The sequence below is a fragment of the Anabrus simplex genome, chromosome 1 (assembly GCF_040414725.1).
Source record: "Anabrus simplex isolate iqAnaSimp1 chromosome 1, ASM4041472v1, whole genome shotgun sequence".
NCBI classification, from domain to species: Eukaryota; Metazoa; Arthropoda; class Insecta; order Orthoptera; family Tettigoniidae; genus Anabrus; species Anabrus simplex.
In genome coordinates this window covers 1717807271-1717825027 of record NC_090265.1, presented here as the reverse complement: position 1 = coordinate 1717825027, position 17757 = coordinate 1717807271, and the positions used below count along the sequence as shown (strand labels likewise).

At 39.1% G+C, this 17757-nt stretch overlaps 1 protein-coding gene across 1 annotated transcript in view; it reads right to left on the bottom strand.

Annotated features, from left to right (window-relative positions):
- The window catches only part of LOC136882218 (uncharacterized), a 58363-nt gene that overhangs the window by 15461 nt on the left and 25145 nt on the right, over positions 1–17757 (bottom strand). Inside the window, exon 3 of the mRNA XM_068229562.1 lies at positions 7923–8100. Within this exon, the coding sequence (XP_068085663.1) occupies positions 7923–8100 (178 nt within the window). The remainder of the gene's footprint in view (positions 1–7922; positions 8101–17757) is intronic.

Genomic DNA, 17757 nt, shown 5'->3' with positions numbered 1-17757 from the left:
TCAAATTAAAGCAAAATTCCTCAACTGAGTAGGCACTGTCAAAAATAGAGAATTGAGACCGAGAACTGAGTATGTCGTGAGGACGAAAAGAGGGAAGATCAATAAACATGACGGAGACCACTTTAAGTATGTTAAAAGATTTACCCCATCTGACACATAACCAACGGGAGGGATATCTAAAGTGAAGACACAACAGAATGTTGGGCGACAGGAACACACTTCGTTTGCCTACCTCGCAATCATGCTACCCTACCAACCAATACGCGCCGCAAAATCACAGAACCCTACAATCTAGCATAGGAATTAGCCTCGATTCAGATCATGCCTAGAGGAGGCTACAGGTCCCAAGGAACTTAGATTCCACACAACGTAGTCGGCTTCGATTACAGAGAACTAGGACGAAAGCGACCCCTGAACGCCACAAGGCTCATTCGATACACGGGAAGAATTGGGCAAAGAAATGCCCGACCCAAGACGAAAAATAAGACGTGCAAATAAAATATACACATTTTACCATAGCAGACAAACTTTGGACGTGACATCCAGCAAGGCTTAATAGGAGAGATAAGGAGAGGTTGGCCAAAAGGCATAGTGCCTATACAATGAGTGTAAGTCTATCGCAAAGAATTTAGCCCATGAACATACCCAACGACCTCGCCCCAAAAAATGCATCTAAAAGAGGCAACCGATAGGAAAAGTGCAGTTAAGAAGCACTCGAAACGAATAACAAGGTTGATGACAAACGACCAAAACAATGATCATCATCCAAAAGAAACCACTTGAAAGGGGCAACCAGACGGAACCTTAAGTTTCACAATTCCTTGAACAAGCATACCACCATATTCGACCTTCGTAATGGGGAGTTTATAGAAAAATTCCTCCTTGCGCAAGTGGCGAGGATAGAGGACTTCGCGAGGGTTAAACATGATAGAAAGGATATTACAAATTTAGAGGAAAAAAAATTCCAGCAACAGAGAAAATCGTTAGAGTTCGAATCGAAAACAAGGTTTAGCCGTCAAAAGGGGCTAAATTGAGACCCATTCAACCACGCTCTGCTACCACTTTTTCCGGAATTTTGGTGGACCAGCAGAGGTGAAAGAAGGTGCTGGGTGGAATAGGTTTCAACTTACGAAATTAAAGTTAATTTAAAACTTTAACAAAGGTTATATTTTCTTTTCAAGATTAATAAATAACAGAATATAACAGGTACCAAGTAGCAGATCAACAAATTAAGAAAGTACAATTTTAGTTCATTACAAAGTTTGGGCTTCGAACCCGACACTCACGAACCTTGAGCTATAAGCCCAACTTTACCTATATATACCAAGTTCAAACAAAGGGGCAGAAAACCCCAATCATGCCAAGGAGCACTGGCTCCTGATTACCATATTAAGCCTCCTCGAGGCACACAGAAACCAAATTTAAGAAAGAGCAAACCCGCTCTCAAGATTCAAGCCCATCAAAGGCCACAACAAACAATACTTCAAACTGCCCTCAAGGCATACCAAGAACAGGGGTAATAAATACCCAACCTACTGGGCCTATTCAGTAAAGAAGCAGGTTAATTACATGGCCCAAAATACCAACTTGACTGGAGGCGTAATTTGCACTCCTAATACACTTTTAAAACCTACTTAGCACTAGGCCGCATACACAAGGGCTAATCCCATACTAAAGAGGTGACTTGTATAAGAAGACTCAATTACATTAAGAAAGGAAGAAACGGTTGAAAAAACAAAGTCACCTCAAAACAATAGGAGAGGGAGCTCGAGAGGGTTTAGCACTCTCTATCCCAATTTATAGTTAAAGAGACGAAGTTTTACCAAGTGTCTATTACATTTTAAAGATAGGTTACATGAGAAAGGTTTCGAGCCTGCCCCGCGGGTTAAACTGCTGAGCTAGCGAGAAATGAAGTTCTTAAATGGCCATTACCTTATGGATGAACTGCTGCCCGAAGAAAGAGGCGCTTCCCGCCCCCTGCTACATAATCACACTAGGAGAGATGTTACTGAAGTGGCCCCGAGACCAGAAAATCAGCAGTTTATATACCCTCGCGGAAAATTCGAGACCTTTCATGAATGATAGGACACACCCATAGCAGTTTATTGGTTACAGAACACAGTTACAGAGAAGGTTGGGGAAGAAAGCCCCGATTGGCCGAAAATTAATTTAAGAAATTCGGGATTGGTTAATTTCAAAACTGGCGGAAAGAAAGGATTATACTGCCAACCCAAACAATGACTGAAAGAAATTTAACAAAGAACAAACTTATGAATACCAAATTTCTTCAAAAAAAGTTCCTTCACTTCGCACCAGGGTGCACAATTGTAGTTCTTAAGTAGTGCCATCTAGAAGAGAATGTTCACACTTCTTACTACAGAAAAAACAAAAACAAATCGAAACCGACATAGATCAGAACACTTCAAAATTTACAGTAAAGACATCTTCTGAGAAACCTTAGAATTAATGTGGTTGTTAAAGTTCAGGCTTTCTCCAGTAGAGGAGTTTCAACTGGCGCAATGTTTGAATTAGTGGCGTGGAGGTGTACCGCTCGGTAAAATAATAATAATAATAATAATAATAATAATAATAATAATAATAATAATAATAATAATAATAATAATAATCATAATAATAATAATAATAATAATAATAATAATTGTACCGGCTGGTACACCTCTACGCCGCACACTTGAATTTTCCGCCTTAAAATAATCCTCTACAGAAGAAACTCTGAACTTTAAAAACTGAATCAACTCATCAGTTGCTCTGAATATGTCACTGTGTTAATTTCGACGTGTTTTTGTTTACTATTTATCAAGAAGTTTGGACATTGTCTCATAGATGTCTCTACTAAAAAATTATGATCCTGCACCCTGGTGCGAAGTGAGGGAACTTTCTTGAAGATATTTTGTACTCATAAGTTTTCTTATTACTAAATTTCGTTCTTTCAATTCTGGGTTGGCAATATTAATCTTTTCTTTCCGCCAGTTTTGAAGTTAGCCTATCAATAATAATCTGTAATTAACTTTTAACCAATCGTGTTTTTCTTCTTCGATTTTGTGTGTAGCTGTGTACTGTACCCAATAAACGCCTTGGGTGTGGCTGTTTTATTCATGAAAGGTCTCGAATTTTCCCCGAGGGTATAAAAACTGCTGATTTTCTTCTCTCTCGGCCACTTCACCAACATCTTACTTAGTGTATGGACGTGTAGCAGGAGGTGGGAAGCGCCTCTTTCTTCAGGCAACAGTTCTTCAGTAAGGTAATGGTCGATTAACATCTTTATTTCTTGCTAGCTCAGCAGTTTAACCCGCGGGGAAGGTCCAAAACCTTTACCATGTAACCCATCTCTAGAAACATGTAAATTTCTTTCAGTCTATGTAAAAACTGCATATATCTGTAACTGTAACTCGGAGATAGAGAGTGCTTTACCCTCTTGAGCTCCTCTTCATTTTGTTTTGAGGTGACTACGTTTTGGTAATTGATTTTCTACTCTTCCTTAATGTGTCAAATTCATTCATTATATGAGACACCTCCATAGTTTGGGAATAGCCCCTGTTTCATCGGCCTAGTGCCTCCTAGGTTTTAAGAAGTTTCATGTAGGAGTGCAAATCCACGCCTCCATTCACTTTTGGGGGCCATTTACTTAACCTATTATTTTTCTATTAAGGCCCAGTAGGCTGGGTACAAGATCCCCCCGTTTCATTTGGTGTAAGTTGTGCCTTGATGGCAATTTAGGGGTAAAGCCTGGTATCGCCTTTAATAGGCTTGGAAAAGTGAGACCGGCTCAGCTCTTTTAAGTATTGGAAATGTGCCTCTAGGAGGCTTGACAGTGCTAGGTGGGAGCAAGTGCTCCATGTTATTAAGGGATTTCTGCCCTTTGGTAATATGTTTTTGTGAGCTGCGAGCCCAGAACTTGTAAAGTCCCCCTAAACTTGTGCTTTCGTGCTCTTGTTTGTAAAATTATACCTTGCACCTGATCTTTCATTGTTATTTCACCTAGTGAAAATTTGTTAAATCGTGTTATCTATTGTAATTATAACCTTCAGTAAAATTTTAAGTTTAGTTTCATATTGTGGATAGACCCACTGCAGACCGCACCTTCTTTCACCTCTGCATTCCACGGGTAACCCCGTAACAACAATAATAATAATAATAATAATAATAATAATAATAATAATAATAATAATAATAATAATAATAATAATAATAATAATAATAATAATAATCAGCAACCTATGAACCTCACTACTTCAGTTGTAATCATAACACCGATGTCCCCAATACTTATAACTTGATAGCATCGTGGAATCAACCTACAATATAACTACCCTAGGCCCTAGTAGACATATTAGTTTTTCTCGGTCATCGGATTCTGGGGGACCGAGAACATCATGCGGGAATGTATCGGAACTTCCAAAATCTCTTCGCCCAAAATGCAAAACAGTCTAAACATCAACACGCTTCGGAAAACTGGGAAGTTAAAACAATTAACAGACATGTTAGATAACTTAAACATCCAAATTTTAGCACTTCAGGAAACTAGATACACGGATGAAAATCATCTTGACTCAGGAAATCACAGAATTTACAAAGGCAAGCCAACAATCTCCCTTCACAAGAGACCATTACAATTTGGCACAGGATTCGCTGTAAGAAGGAACATTGTAAACTCAGTACTTAACTTTTCTTCGCCTTCTGAATGATTTCAACACTATCCATAAAATCAAGAAACAAAGCTTATACATTACTTAATGCGCATGCACCCACCAATAACTACAATCAAAAAGATTCACAAATGGTGGAAGACTTCTGGGAATTGCTAGATGAAACCAAAGCCACAATACCAAATCATCACATAAAAATTCTATTAGGAGATTTCAATGCCCGAATTGGTAGAGAAAAGAAAATCAGGACCATTGTAGCACTATACCCAGCGCACAATAGAACTAATAAAAATGGAGAAAGATTAATTGATTTTTGCAAAATTTTGATCTCAAATTAATGTCAACACATTTCCGGGCGCTTCCACACAAGAAAACGCTCTGGAGATCACCAAATTTTCACTTGGGAGAATTTCAACTAGATCATGTGGCTGTTTCCAAGAAAAATCAAAAATAAATTATGAATGTTAAAGTTAAAAAAGGGATCACTCACTCTGACCACCATCTATCGCTAATCAAGGTCATGTTTCAACCAAAGGGGTCCAAACCCAGAATAACAAAAAACCTCCGTGTCGATCCGGAATTTCTTAAACAGAACTCTAGTACTTTCCTTGAAAGTATTCCTACTCACAATTCTTCGAAATGGTTAGAGCTCAAAGGCATACTTTTGAAGGCTTCTCGAAATGTTGGCACACCACCCAGGAAACGCAAACATAGGTGGTGGAATGAAACCTGCGACAAGGCCATAAACTTTAGAACTAAAGCCTGGCAGAATTTGAATTCTCATAAATCTGGACAAGCCTGGTAGGAATTCACAAAAATACAGAAACAAACATAAAAAGTTATCAGGTCTGAAAAACGCAAATACGAACACTACAGAATGGCAGAAATTGAACAAGATTTTACAAAAAAATAATACACGAAACTTCTACAAAACTTTCATAGAAGAATTATCAAATTATCAGGCACCTGGTCTTTGCTTCAAACGGCCGGATGGGACATTGGAATCTAATAATGAAGAGAACTGCAAACTTCTAGCAGTTTATTTCCAGGATCTTTTAAACTGTGAATCCCCTAAAGAACAACTCACCTTTGAAAAACCCTTATCTAATCAAGATTCAGAACCCCCAACACTGGAAGAAGACAAAGAAATAATCCATGGACTCAAAAATAACAAAGCCCCGGGGGAAGATGATATAATTGCCGAAATGCTGAAGATACGAGGTGACAGCGTAGCCCAGAAAATCCACTCGATTCTTGAGAACATCTGGATCACTGAAGAAATCACGGAAGATTGGAAATGTGCGCTAATCCATCCACTACACAAGAAAGGGGTTAAAACGAACATCAATAATTATAGAGGAATTAGCTTTATACCAGTTGCTTACAATTTTTTTTTCCATAGCGCTGCTCATTAGACTTGAGAAACAAACAGACCATCTAATTGGTGAATACCAGGCAGGTTTCCGAAAAGGAAGATCTTGTACAGAACAAATCCTTAATCTCAAAACTATCCTCCAAATGCGCAAAACCAGAAAAACAGTCATTACTTTTGTAGATTTCAGAAAAGCATATGACTCTATAGACCGTCAAACACTTTTCAATATTCTAGAAGAATTTCTAGTGGATAAAAAAACAAGAGAATTAATCAAACAAACATTAACTGGCACTACTTCAAAAATTCCTAGGTGAAACATCTGAGCCTTTTCCTGTTAACACCGGGGTCCATCAAGGGGATGGTTTCTCGCTGTTACTGTTTAACTTTGTACTTGAGAAGGTAATCAGGACCTGGGAAAAGGAAACTAAAGGAATAACCCTCTGAAGACTACGTAAAGACAGAATTCACGTGCGATGTCTGGCATTTGCTGATGGCATAGATATCCTTTCCAATAATAGGCATGAAGCAATTCATTCCATTGAAAATCTACATGAAATTGCCACCAAAACGGGACTTCAAATTTCATATGAGAAAACTGGAAGGAGCCTCACGATACTTAGATGGACAACCTATGATAACTAAATTCGGCAAAATTGTTCAAGTGAACCAATTTAAATATTTGAGAGAAATTATTCAGCCCTCTGGTTTAAACCGCGAAGCGAATAAAGAAAGAAGTTCCAAATTACAGTAAGCATACAGGATCACTTGGAACAGGTATAATAAACAGGTATAAACAGGTATAATAACCTTAATCCTTGGTGGCGGATCTTTAACCAAAGACATTGAGAAACAAGAAAGGAAAATTTTACGAACAATTTTTGGCCCAGTTTGTATAGATGGAATATGGAGAGCAAAAATCATCCCAAAAGATATATTGTCATTCTGAAAAAAATTCTTACACTTTTTGGAAAAGACGATAGGAATTTTATGGACACATTATCAGAATGAACACTAACAGGCTAACTAAAAGATTTCTCAATCTGGCCCTTTCGTCTAAAACGAAGAACAGGAAATCAACATCTCAGAAGACATTGTACAAGACAGATGTAAATTCAGAACCAAAATCGACAATAACCACTTTGAAGACAAGCCCAGCACCAGAGCTACTATAACTAGGACAGAAGTACGAAGGAAGAAGCTCAGCGAGAGGATGAAGAGATTTTGGAGGAAAAGAAGGCCAACACATCAGCTAAGCAAGTTCAACCGTGCTCCTGAGTAGGGCATAACGACGTAAAAATATAATAATAATAATAATAATAATAATAATAATAATAATAATAATAATAATGGTGCATGGTGTCTGTATATGCTTGGTGGTGACCTAATGAGGATGAAATAAATTTCGAAGACGGCATAAACACCCAGTACCCAACCCAGGGGAATTAACAGTACGAGAGGATTGATTCTGAGAACTGAACCGGAACCATCGGACCAAAGGCAAGCATTCTGTCCATTTAGCCACAAAGCTGGACTTTAATTAGCTAAAAATGAGGCTACCATCTCCACTGATCAGGTGTTGAGTACTGACAGTAGCAGAGGACAGGACAGTAGCTTGTGAAGCAGTCTTGACAACACAGCTGGCTTCTCCGTTGGCTATTGGCTGCAGCTCAAAACGCTTTAGGCTTGACGTGCACTAAAGCAACCTAAGTCTAGTGGTAGCCCACGGCTAGATCCCAGAGTACGGTACTGACCAGGAATGTTTTCAGAAAGACGTGTTTTTTGCTAGGTTTGTATAAGCCACAAGGGGACCAGCTTATTTAGCGTGACAGAGTATATTATGCTCCAGGAAGAAATTCTGTTGTTCACTGTTCTTAACTTACTGGTTGATGTATTTCTCTTTATCATTGATCTTGAGGTCCTGAGCGTAGATGCGGCAGAGCTTTATGCCCCTTAGGCTGATATCGAACACGTACACCTGCTCTTGATGTCTATACGGACTCAGAGGCGGCTTCTTACTCGGGTCACACCGCTCATCGCGCTCATCTTCAGCCACCATTGCTGTGAATAAACAGAGAAAATGATATCTTATGCGTAAAACCTTGCGTGGATATACAAAAGATTATCCGTATCCGCACATTCACCAATAGTTATCCGCCGATATTGTAAATATTTAACTGGAGTATATTACACCCGCCGCCTCTGTGGTGTAGTGGTTAGCGTGATTAGCTGCCACCCCCGGAGGTCCGGGTTCGATTCCCGGCTCTGCCACGGAATTTGAAAAGTGGTACGAGTGCTGGAACGGGGTCCACTCAGCCTCGGGAGGTCAACTGAGTAGAGGTGGGTTCTATTCCCACCTCCGCCATCCTCGAAATGGTTTTCCGTGGTTTCCCACTTCACCTCCAGGCGAATGCCAGGATGGTACCTAACTTAAGGCCACGGCCGCTTCCTTCCCTCATCCTTGCCTATCCCTTCCAATCTTCCCATCCTCCTACAAGGCCCCTGTTCACCATAGCAGGTGAGGCCGCCTGGGCGAAGTACTGGTCATACTCCCCAGTTGTATCCCCCGACCAAGAGTCTCAAGCTCCAGGACACTGCCTTTGAGGCGGTAGAGGTGGGATCCCTCGCTGAGTCCGAGGGAAAAGCCGAACCTGGAGGGTAAACAGATGATGATGATGATGATGATGATATTACACCCAAGGTATTGAAACTGATATATCTGTTAACATAATATAACAGGCCTGATTCCTGAAACCAGAACCACCACAGTCAAGGTTTATGAGGGATCTTCTCTTGCGACAACTACCGACCTGTTGACCTTTGTTCCTTCCTTCCCCTACTTGCGGGCGGGAGCCAGTTAGGGTAGGTGAGATTTACGGCTTTATGGTCTCAAGGCTCTTTATATATCACCGTTCTCCCACACCACCGTCACAGGTCGCCTAACCCCAAGCAAAAATAAGAGTACACCTGAGAGAAACTGAATAAAATTCATTATTTTGAAAAAAATCCGCGGATATTCGCATCCATTATGGGCCCTACAGCATATATACGCGTGAACGAGTCTCTATGTCACACTTTTGTGAGTATACAGTTATTTACAGACCAAAGCGGTAGCGTGTGCCCTTGGCATGTATTAGCGCTTACTTTGAATACACTGGAACAGATGGCCAGAGTATTCCGTAATTCCCAAGCAAAACAGGCTTTCATGAACTTCGAACAAAGTTCTAAAGTACATTGGATTGCAGTGTGAGCTACGACAGCAATGTTCTTTCTTTCTTTGTTTCTTTCTTTCTTAACCCGTTTACTGTCCAAAAGTTTGTTTTCTCTCGGACTCAGCGAGGGATCCCATCCCTGCCGCCTGAAGGTCGGTGTCCTGGAGCGTTAGACTTTGGGTCGGGGGGGATTCAACTGGGGACGAGGACCAGTATCTCACCCAGACGGTCTCACCTGCTATGCTAAAGATAGGAGATTGGACGGGATAGACAAGGAAGGGGAAAGGAAGCAGCCGTGGCCTTTACTTAAGTACCATCCCCGCATTTTCTTCAAGATGAAGTGGGGAAATCACGGAAAACACTTCGAGGATGACTGAGGTGGGAATCGAACGCCCCCCCCCCCTTCTACTCAGTTGACCTCCCGAGGCTGAGCGCACCAAGTTACAGCCCTCGTACAACTTTTTGAATTTCGTGGCAGAGCCGGAAATCGAATACGGGCCGCCGGGAATGGCAGCTATCTCAGACAGCCATGTTACAAACTGAAAACTGATGTTTCCAGCTGTGAATTATCTTTTCTCATCAACATATGTTACCTTCCACTTTCTTATTCCGTCGAAGCACAAAAGAGAAAACTACGACACTTAACTAACTATTTTATATAAATATAAAATAACTTGTCCTGACTGACTGACTGACTGACTGACTGACTCATCATCGCCGAGCCGAAACTACTGGACATAGAGAAATGAAATTTTGTGGATACATTCATATTAAGATGTAGGTGCTCGCTAAGAGAGGATTTTTGGATATTCCGTCTTTAAGGGGGTGAAAAGGGGGGTGAAATTTTAAAATGAGTGTACCTATATGTCAAAACTTTAAAAGTGTACAGATATAAAAAATGGCATTTAGAATCTTCTTTAAAAATAAGGAAACACGTATTTTTTGTTTTCAGAAAATCCCAACAGGAGGGGTGAAAAAGGGTGAAAATGGGGAAAAATGGGTTGAATGCCTTTAATCAGGATACCGGTACTTATATCTCAGAAACTGAAGCCGAAACTACTGGACATAGAGAAATGATATTTTGGGGATACATTCATATTAACATGTAGGTGTTCGCTAAGGGAGGATTTTTGGATATTCCGTCGCTAAGGGGGTGAAAAGTGGGGTTAATTTTTAAAATGAGAATATCTATATCTCAAAAACTTAAAGGTTTAGAGTAATAACAATTGGTATTTTGTGTCTCCTTTAAAAATAAAGAAAAACGTATTTTTTGTTTTCGGAAAATCCCACGAATGGGGGTGAAAGGGGGGCAAAGGTTTTGAACACCTTTTATGAGGAGACTTATATCTCAAAAACTGAAGATGTTATAGTCATAAACATTTAAATTTGGAACCTCCTTTAAAAATAAAGAAACACGTACATTTTTGTTTATGGAAAATCCAAATAATGGGGGGTGAAAACGGGGGGGGGTGAATTTTTAAAATGAGTGTATCTATATCTCGAAACTGTAAAAGTTTTCAGACGTAGCAATTGGTATTTAGAATCTCCTTTCAAAATAAAGAAACATGTACTTTTTGTTTTTGGAAAATCCCAATAGGAGGGGTGAAAATTAGTGGAAAGTGGGTTGAATGCCTTTAATGAGGATACTTATATTTCAGAAACTGAAGATATTACAGACCTGAAAAAAGGTATTTGGGATCTCCTTTAAAAATAAAGAAACATGTACTTTTTGGTTTTGGAAAATCCAAAAAGTGGAGGGTTGAAAAGGGGGCGAATTTTTTAAATGAGTGTTTCTATATCTCAAAACTTTCAAACTTTACAGATGTAAAAATTGGTACTTAGAATCTACTTTCAAAATAAAGAAACACGTAGTTTTTGTTTTCCAAAAATCCCATCAAATGGGGTGAAAAAGGGGGGGAAACGGGTTGAAGACCTCTTATGAGGAAGCTTATATCTCGAAACCGAAAGATGTTAGAGTCATGAAAATTAAATTTGGAACCTCCTTTAAAAATAAAGAAACACGTATTTTTTTGTTTTTGGAAAATCCAAATAGTGGAGGGTTGAAAGGTGGGTGAATTTTTAAAATTACTGTATCTATGTCTCAAAACTTTCAAAGTTTAGAGATGCAAAAATTGGTACTTAGAATCTACTTTCAAAATAAAGAAACACGTGTTTTTTGTTTTCGGAAAATCCCAATAGGAGGGGTGAACATGGGTGAAAAGGGGTGAAAAATGGTTGAATGCCTTTAATAAGGATCCTTATATCTCAGAAACTGAAGATGTTACAGACCTGAAAATCGGTATTTGGGATCTCCTTTATAAAGAAACATGTATTTTTTTGTTTTTAGAAGGTCCAAATAGTGGGGGGTGAAAGGGGGGGATTTTAAAAATGAGTGTATCTATATCTCAAAACTTCAAAAGTTTGCACATCTAAAAATTGATAGTTAGAATCTCATTTAAAAATAAAAGAACACGTATTTTTTGTTTTCTGTAAATCCCAATAGGAGGGGTGAAAAGTGTGAATAAGGGCTTGAATGTCTTTAATGAGGATACTTATATCTCAGAAATTGAAGATATTACAGATCAGACAGTTATTATATGGAATCTCCTTTAAAAATACAGAAACATGTTTTGTTTTTGTTTTTGGAAAATCTAAATAATGGGGGTTAAACAGGAGTGACAAATTGCGGTGAATGTTTAGAAAGGCTATATCTACAGTATATCTCAGAATCGTAAAATGTTACAGACGTAAGAACTGGTAATTGGAATCTCCTGTTAAAGTAAAGAAACAGGCATGAAACAGGGGGTGAAAAATTGAAAAATTAATTGAATTAATTCTATGAGGACACATACATCTAATAAAAACTAAAGTTGTTACAGACGTGAAAATTGGTATTTAGATCTTCTTTAAAAATAAAACGACGCGTTTTGGTGGGGGGGGGGGGGGAGGGCGGGGAATCATCTTTGGGAGCGGGTGTGAAAAGGAGTTGAATTCGTTTCATGAGGACACATATCTCAAAAACTGAAGATAGTCGGAATTTAGAACTTCCTTTACTGTTAAAGAAACAAATTTTTTTGCCGGAAAAATCACTTAAGGGACGGGGGGGGGGGTTGGGAGTGTGAAAGTAAGTGAAAAACGTGAATTATTTTTATGAGAATACTTATATCTCAAAGCTGAAGGTAACACACGTGAACATTATTATTTGGAATCTCCTTTAAACATAAAGAAACACGCCTTTTTTGGTAGGGTTGGGGGTGGGGTTAAATCAACTTAACCGCGGTGGGTTGAAAACAGAGGTGAGACCAATTGATTTTACTGTTCATAATGTACTTATAAGGAGCCTCCGTGGTTCAGGCGGCAGCGCGCATGCCTCTCACCGCTGGGTTTCGTGATTCAAATCCCGGTCACTCCATTTAAGATTTGTGCTGTACAAAGCGGAGGCGGGACAGGCTTTTCTCCGGGTAATCAGATTTTCCCCTTCATCATTCATTCCAGCAACACTCTCCAATATCATTTCATTTCATTTGTGATTCATTATCCATTGCCCTAGAGGAGTGCGACAGGCTTCGGCAGCCGGCACAATTCCTATCCTCACCGCTAGCTGGGGGCTTATTCATTCCATTCCTTACCCGGTTTAATGACTGGAAACAGGCTGTGGATTTTCAATGTACTTATTCTGATCATAAACCGATCATTTTTAATCTTTCCTGGGTTCGTTTTCAAGAGCCATCTTTTCCTTTGGAGAACCTTCTTAGATTACAGTAGATTCTTCTGGCATATAAATAAAAATTTAAACACATTTGAAATAAACGATAGGTATAAGATTGGGCGTGCAATTGTTCACCTCTATAATAAGGTCAATAATGCACGGAAGTATGTCATTCGTATCGCCAGAAGTCCTGCGCACTTCCCTACGGGCGACAATTGTGCTGGTCATACTGTCATCAATGACAATGGCAGCAGATGTAATTACCGCCAAGTAGAGGTCTTGCATCTTGCTGTGGGGTCCAGAAAATCAATAATAATAATAATAATAATAATAATAATAATAATAATAATAATAATAATAATAATAATAATAATAATAATAATAATGTTCTAGACCGTCGTCTAAATGTGCGGACCGAGCTGGAAACGGGTCCTGGACGGATAATGACTACGAATTGCAGTCCGGCCGCGGGTTCAGTACCGCGAAGGCACCCAAGGCGACACCACGCCGGATCTCCTCAAGGATTTGATCCATATTAAAAATGCTCATAGGGAAAGATGGCAAAGATTTAGGGACCCAACTGACCAGGTGGAATACCTGGACCTAGCCCGGGAAGTACGAAATCGATTGCTGGAAGAAAGATCGAAAAGTGGGAGGAACGTTGCCGTAATCTGTTAGAAAACGAGTCAGATCGCGAATTTTGGCGGAATCTCTCAGAAAACGAGTCAGATCGCAAATATCGGCGGGTTATATATAAAACGATAAGCATTCAATTATAAATTTCAGTATAATACCGTAGCGAAGCACGGGTATCTTGCTAGTCTATATATATATATATATATATATATAATAACTTGTCCTGACTGACTGACTGACTGACTGACTGACTGACTGACTGACTGACTGACTGACTGACTGACTGACTGATTCATCATCGCCGACATGGACATGGAGAAATGAAATTTTGAGGATACATTTATATTACAATGAAGGTGCTCGTTAAGGGAGGATTTTTGGATATTCCGTAGCTAAGGGGGTGAATTTTTGAAATGAGTGTATCGATATCTCAAAACTTTAAAAGTTTACAGATCTAAAATTTGGCATATAGAATTTCCTCTCAAATTAAAGAAACACGTATAATTTTGTTTTCGGAAAATCCCAATAGGAGGGGTGAAAAAGGGTGAAGAACTGGTTGAATGCCTTTAATGAGGATATTCATATCTCAGAAACTGAAGACATTACAGACCTGAAAATTTGTATTTGGGATCTCTTTTAAAAATAAAGAAACACACGTATTTTTTGTTTTTGGAAAATCCAATTATGGGGGGGTAAAAAGGGGGTGATTTTTTAAATGAGTGTATCTATATCTAAAAACTTCAAAAGTTTACAGATCTAAAAATTGGAATTTAGAATCTCCTCTAAAAATAAAGAAACATGTTTTTTTTGTTTTCGGAAAATCCCAATCGGAGGGGGTGAAAAAGGGTGAAGAAGCGGTTGAATGCCTTTAATGAGGATACTTATATCTCAGAAACTGAAATTACACACCTGGAAGTTGGTATTCGGGATCTCATTTAAAAACAACGAAATATGTATTTTTTTGTTATTGGAAAATCCAATTAATGGGGGTTAAACGGGAGTGACAAATTGGGGTGAATTTTTAGAAAGATTATAAGTGTATCTCAGAAACGTAAAATGTTACAGGCGTAAAAATTGGTATTTGGAACCTCCTGTAAAAGTAAGGAAACATAGGTGATTTGTTTTTCGAAGCTCCACTTAAGGGGAACTAAAAAGGGGATGAAATTTTAAAACGAGCATTTCTACAGTATATCTCAAAAACGTAACATGTTACAGAAATGAAAAATGGTATTTTTATCCCTATCACAAATAAAGAAACATGTAATTTTTGTTTTCCGAAAAAACACTTGTGAATGAAAAAGGGGTTGAATTCTCTTATTTACGATACTGATATCCCAAAACTGAAGATGTTACAGACATGAAATTTGGTATTTGAAATCTCCTTTAAAAATAAAGAAATAAGTAGTTTTTGTTTCCAGAAATCCACTTAAGGCGAGGGGGGAGGGAAATTGAAAAATTAGTTGAAATATTTGTTTGAAGATGCTATTACCTCAAAGGGGAAAGATTTTGCAGACGTGAACATTGGCATTTGTATCTCCTTTAAAAAAATCGTGTTTTGGTGGGGAAATCATCTTGGGAGGCGGGGTGAAAAGGAGTTGAATTCCTTTTATGAGGACACATATCTCAAAAACTGAAGATGTTAGAGTCGTGATAACTGGTATTTAGAAGATCCTTTACTATTAAAGAAACAAGTATTTTTTCCCGAAAAATTCACTTCAGGGGGGGGGGCGGGTGTGAATGGAAGTGAAAAAAGTGAGTTACTTTTATGGGGATACTCATATCTCAAAACTGAAGGAAACAGGCGTGAACATTGGTATTTGGAATCTTCTTTAAACATAAAGATGCTTGCTTGTTGTTTATAGGGGCCTAACATCGAAGGTCATCGCCCCTAAACATAAAGAGACCGGGTGAGTTGGCCGTTCGCGTAGAGGCGCACAGCCGTGAGCTTGCATCCGGGAGATCCTGGGTTCGAATCCCACTGTCGGCAGCCCTGAAGATGGTTTTCCGTATTTTCCCATTTTCACACCAGGCAAATACTGGAGCTGTGCCTTAATTAAGGGCACGGCCACTTCCAACTCCTAGGCCTTTCCTATCCCATCGTCGCCATAAGACCTATCTGTGTCGGTGCGACGTAAAGCAACTAGCAAGAAAAAATAAACGTAAAGAAACACGCCTTCTTTATTCTTGGGGGTAAATCAACTTAACGGCGGTGGGGTGAAAAATTAGTTGAGACCAATTGATTTTACTGTTCATAATGTACTTATTCTGATCATAAACCGATCATTTTTAATCTTTCCTGGGTTCGTTTTCAAGAGCCATATTTTCCTTTGGCGAGGTTGTAGATTACAGTAGATTCTCCTATCATATAAATAAAAATGTAAACACATTTGAAATAAACGATAGGGATGAAATTGACCGGGCAATTGTTCACCTCTATAATTAAGGTCAATAATGCACGGAAGTATATCATTCGTATCGCCAGAAATCCCGCGCACTTGCCAACGAGCGACAATGGTGCTGATCATATTGTCCGCAATGACAATGGCAGCAGATGTAATTTACCGCCAAGTAGCGGGCTTGCATCTTGCTGTGGGTTACAGAACATTAATAATAATAATAATAATAATAATAATAATAATAATAATCATAATAATAATAATAATAATAATAATAATAATAATAATCATAATAATAATGTTCTGGACCGTCGTCAAAATGTGCGGACTGCGCTGGAAACGGGTCCTGGTCGGGTAATGACTACGAATGCAGTCCGGTCGCGGGTTCAGTACCGCAAAGGCACCCAAGACGATACCACTCCGGATCTCCTCAAGGATTTGATCCATGTTAAAAATGCTTACAGGAAAAGATGACAAAGATTTAGGGACCCAACTGACCAGGTGGAATATCTGGACCTAGCTCGGGAAGTACGAAATCGATTGCTGGAAAGAAAGATTGAAAACTGGGAGGAACTTTGCCATAATTTCTCAGAAAACGAGTCAGATCGCGAATTTTGGCGGATTATATATAAAACGTTAAGCATTCAGTTATAAATGTCAGTATAATACGGTAGCGAATCACGGGTACCTTGTTAGTAATGTATAAATATAAAAATGAATGTTTGTATGTATGTATGTATGTATGTAAATGACACATCTCCTAAACCACTGCAGAAAAATCAAAGAAATTTGGTACACTCATAACTTACTATCTGGAGACGAGCACTGTGGGGGTAAGCCAACCCTAGCACCCTTAGGGGTGGGGGTCAGGGGAGTTATATATAAAATGAATAGAAAATAGTGTCGAATGCATAGTTTTCGAGTTCGCTGACATGAAATGTGACACGCCGGATTTTTTAAAAGTCCAAGTCAGCCCCCTTCATGAAGGGGGGCGAGGGCGGAGTGATATATAAAAATAATCGATAATAGCGTCGAATCCATTGATTTTGGGGTCGCTGAGATGAATAGTAACACTCCGAAAATTAGTAAAGTCCGACTTCAGCCCCCTTTGGAGTGGTGGGTCCGAGGGTTGAGTGATATATAAAAAAAATCCAAAATAGGGACGAATCTGTAGATTCCGCGGTCTCTAAGGTGAATGGTGACATTCCGGAATTTTTTAAGTCCAACTTCAGCCCCCTTTGGAGTGGGGGGCGAGGTGTTAGTGATAAATAAAAGTAATCCAAAATAGTGTCGAACCCACACTTTTCGAGTTGCTGAGATGAATAGTGTCACTCAGGATATTTTTAAAGTCAATTTCGGCCCGCTTTGGGGTGGAAGGCGTACAAATATTACCTACTATCTGGAAAACATACTGTGGGGGCAAGTCGCCCCTAGAACCCCTAGGGAACGGGGTTAAATATAACCCATATTAATAAATGGAAGTCGTTTTGGAACGATCTATATACGCAGTATACTGTATTGTATATATAAGTATAAAAATGAAAATAGACATGAATTAATGAGGCAATTCGAGGCATCCTAGAAACTTAAAACTTGGTACCAGAGAAGCTGATGACTTCAGGATCCCTAGAAAAATAGAAAAGTTCCAAAATACTCTGAGGTGCCTCGATGGGAGTCTCAAATTTGGGGCTCAGCATAAGAACGCAGTCGGATATATTTATCATGATGATGATGATGCTGATGATGATGATGATGATGATGCTTG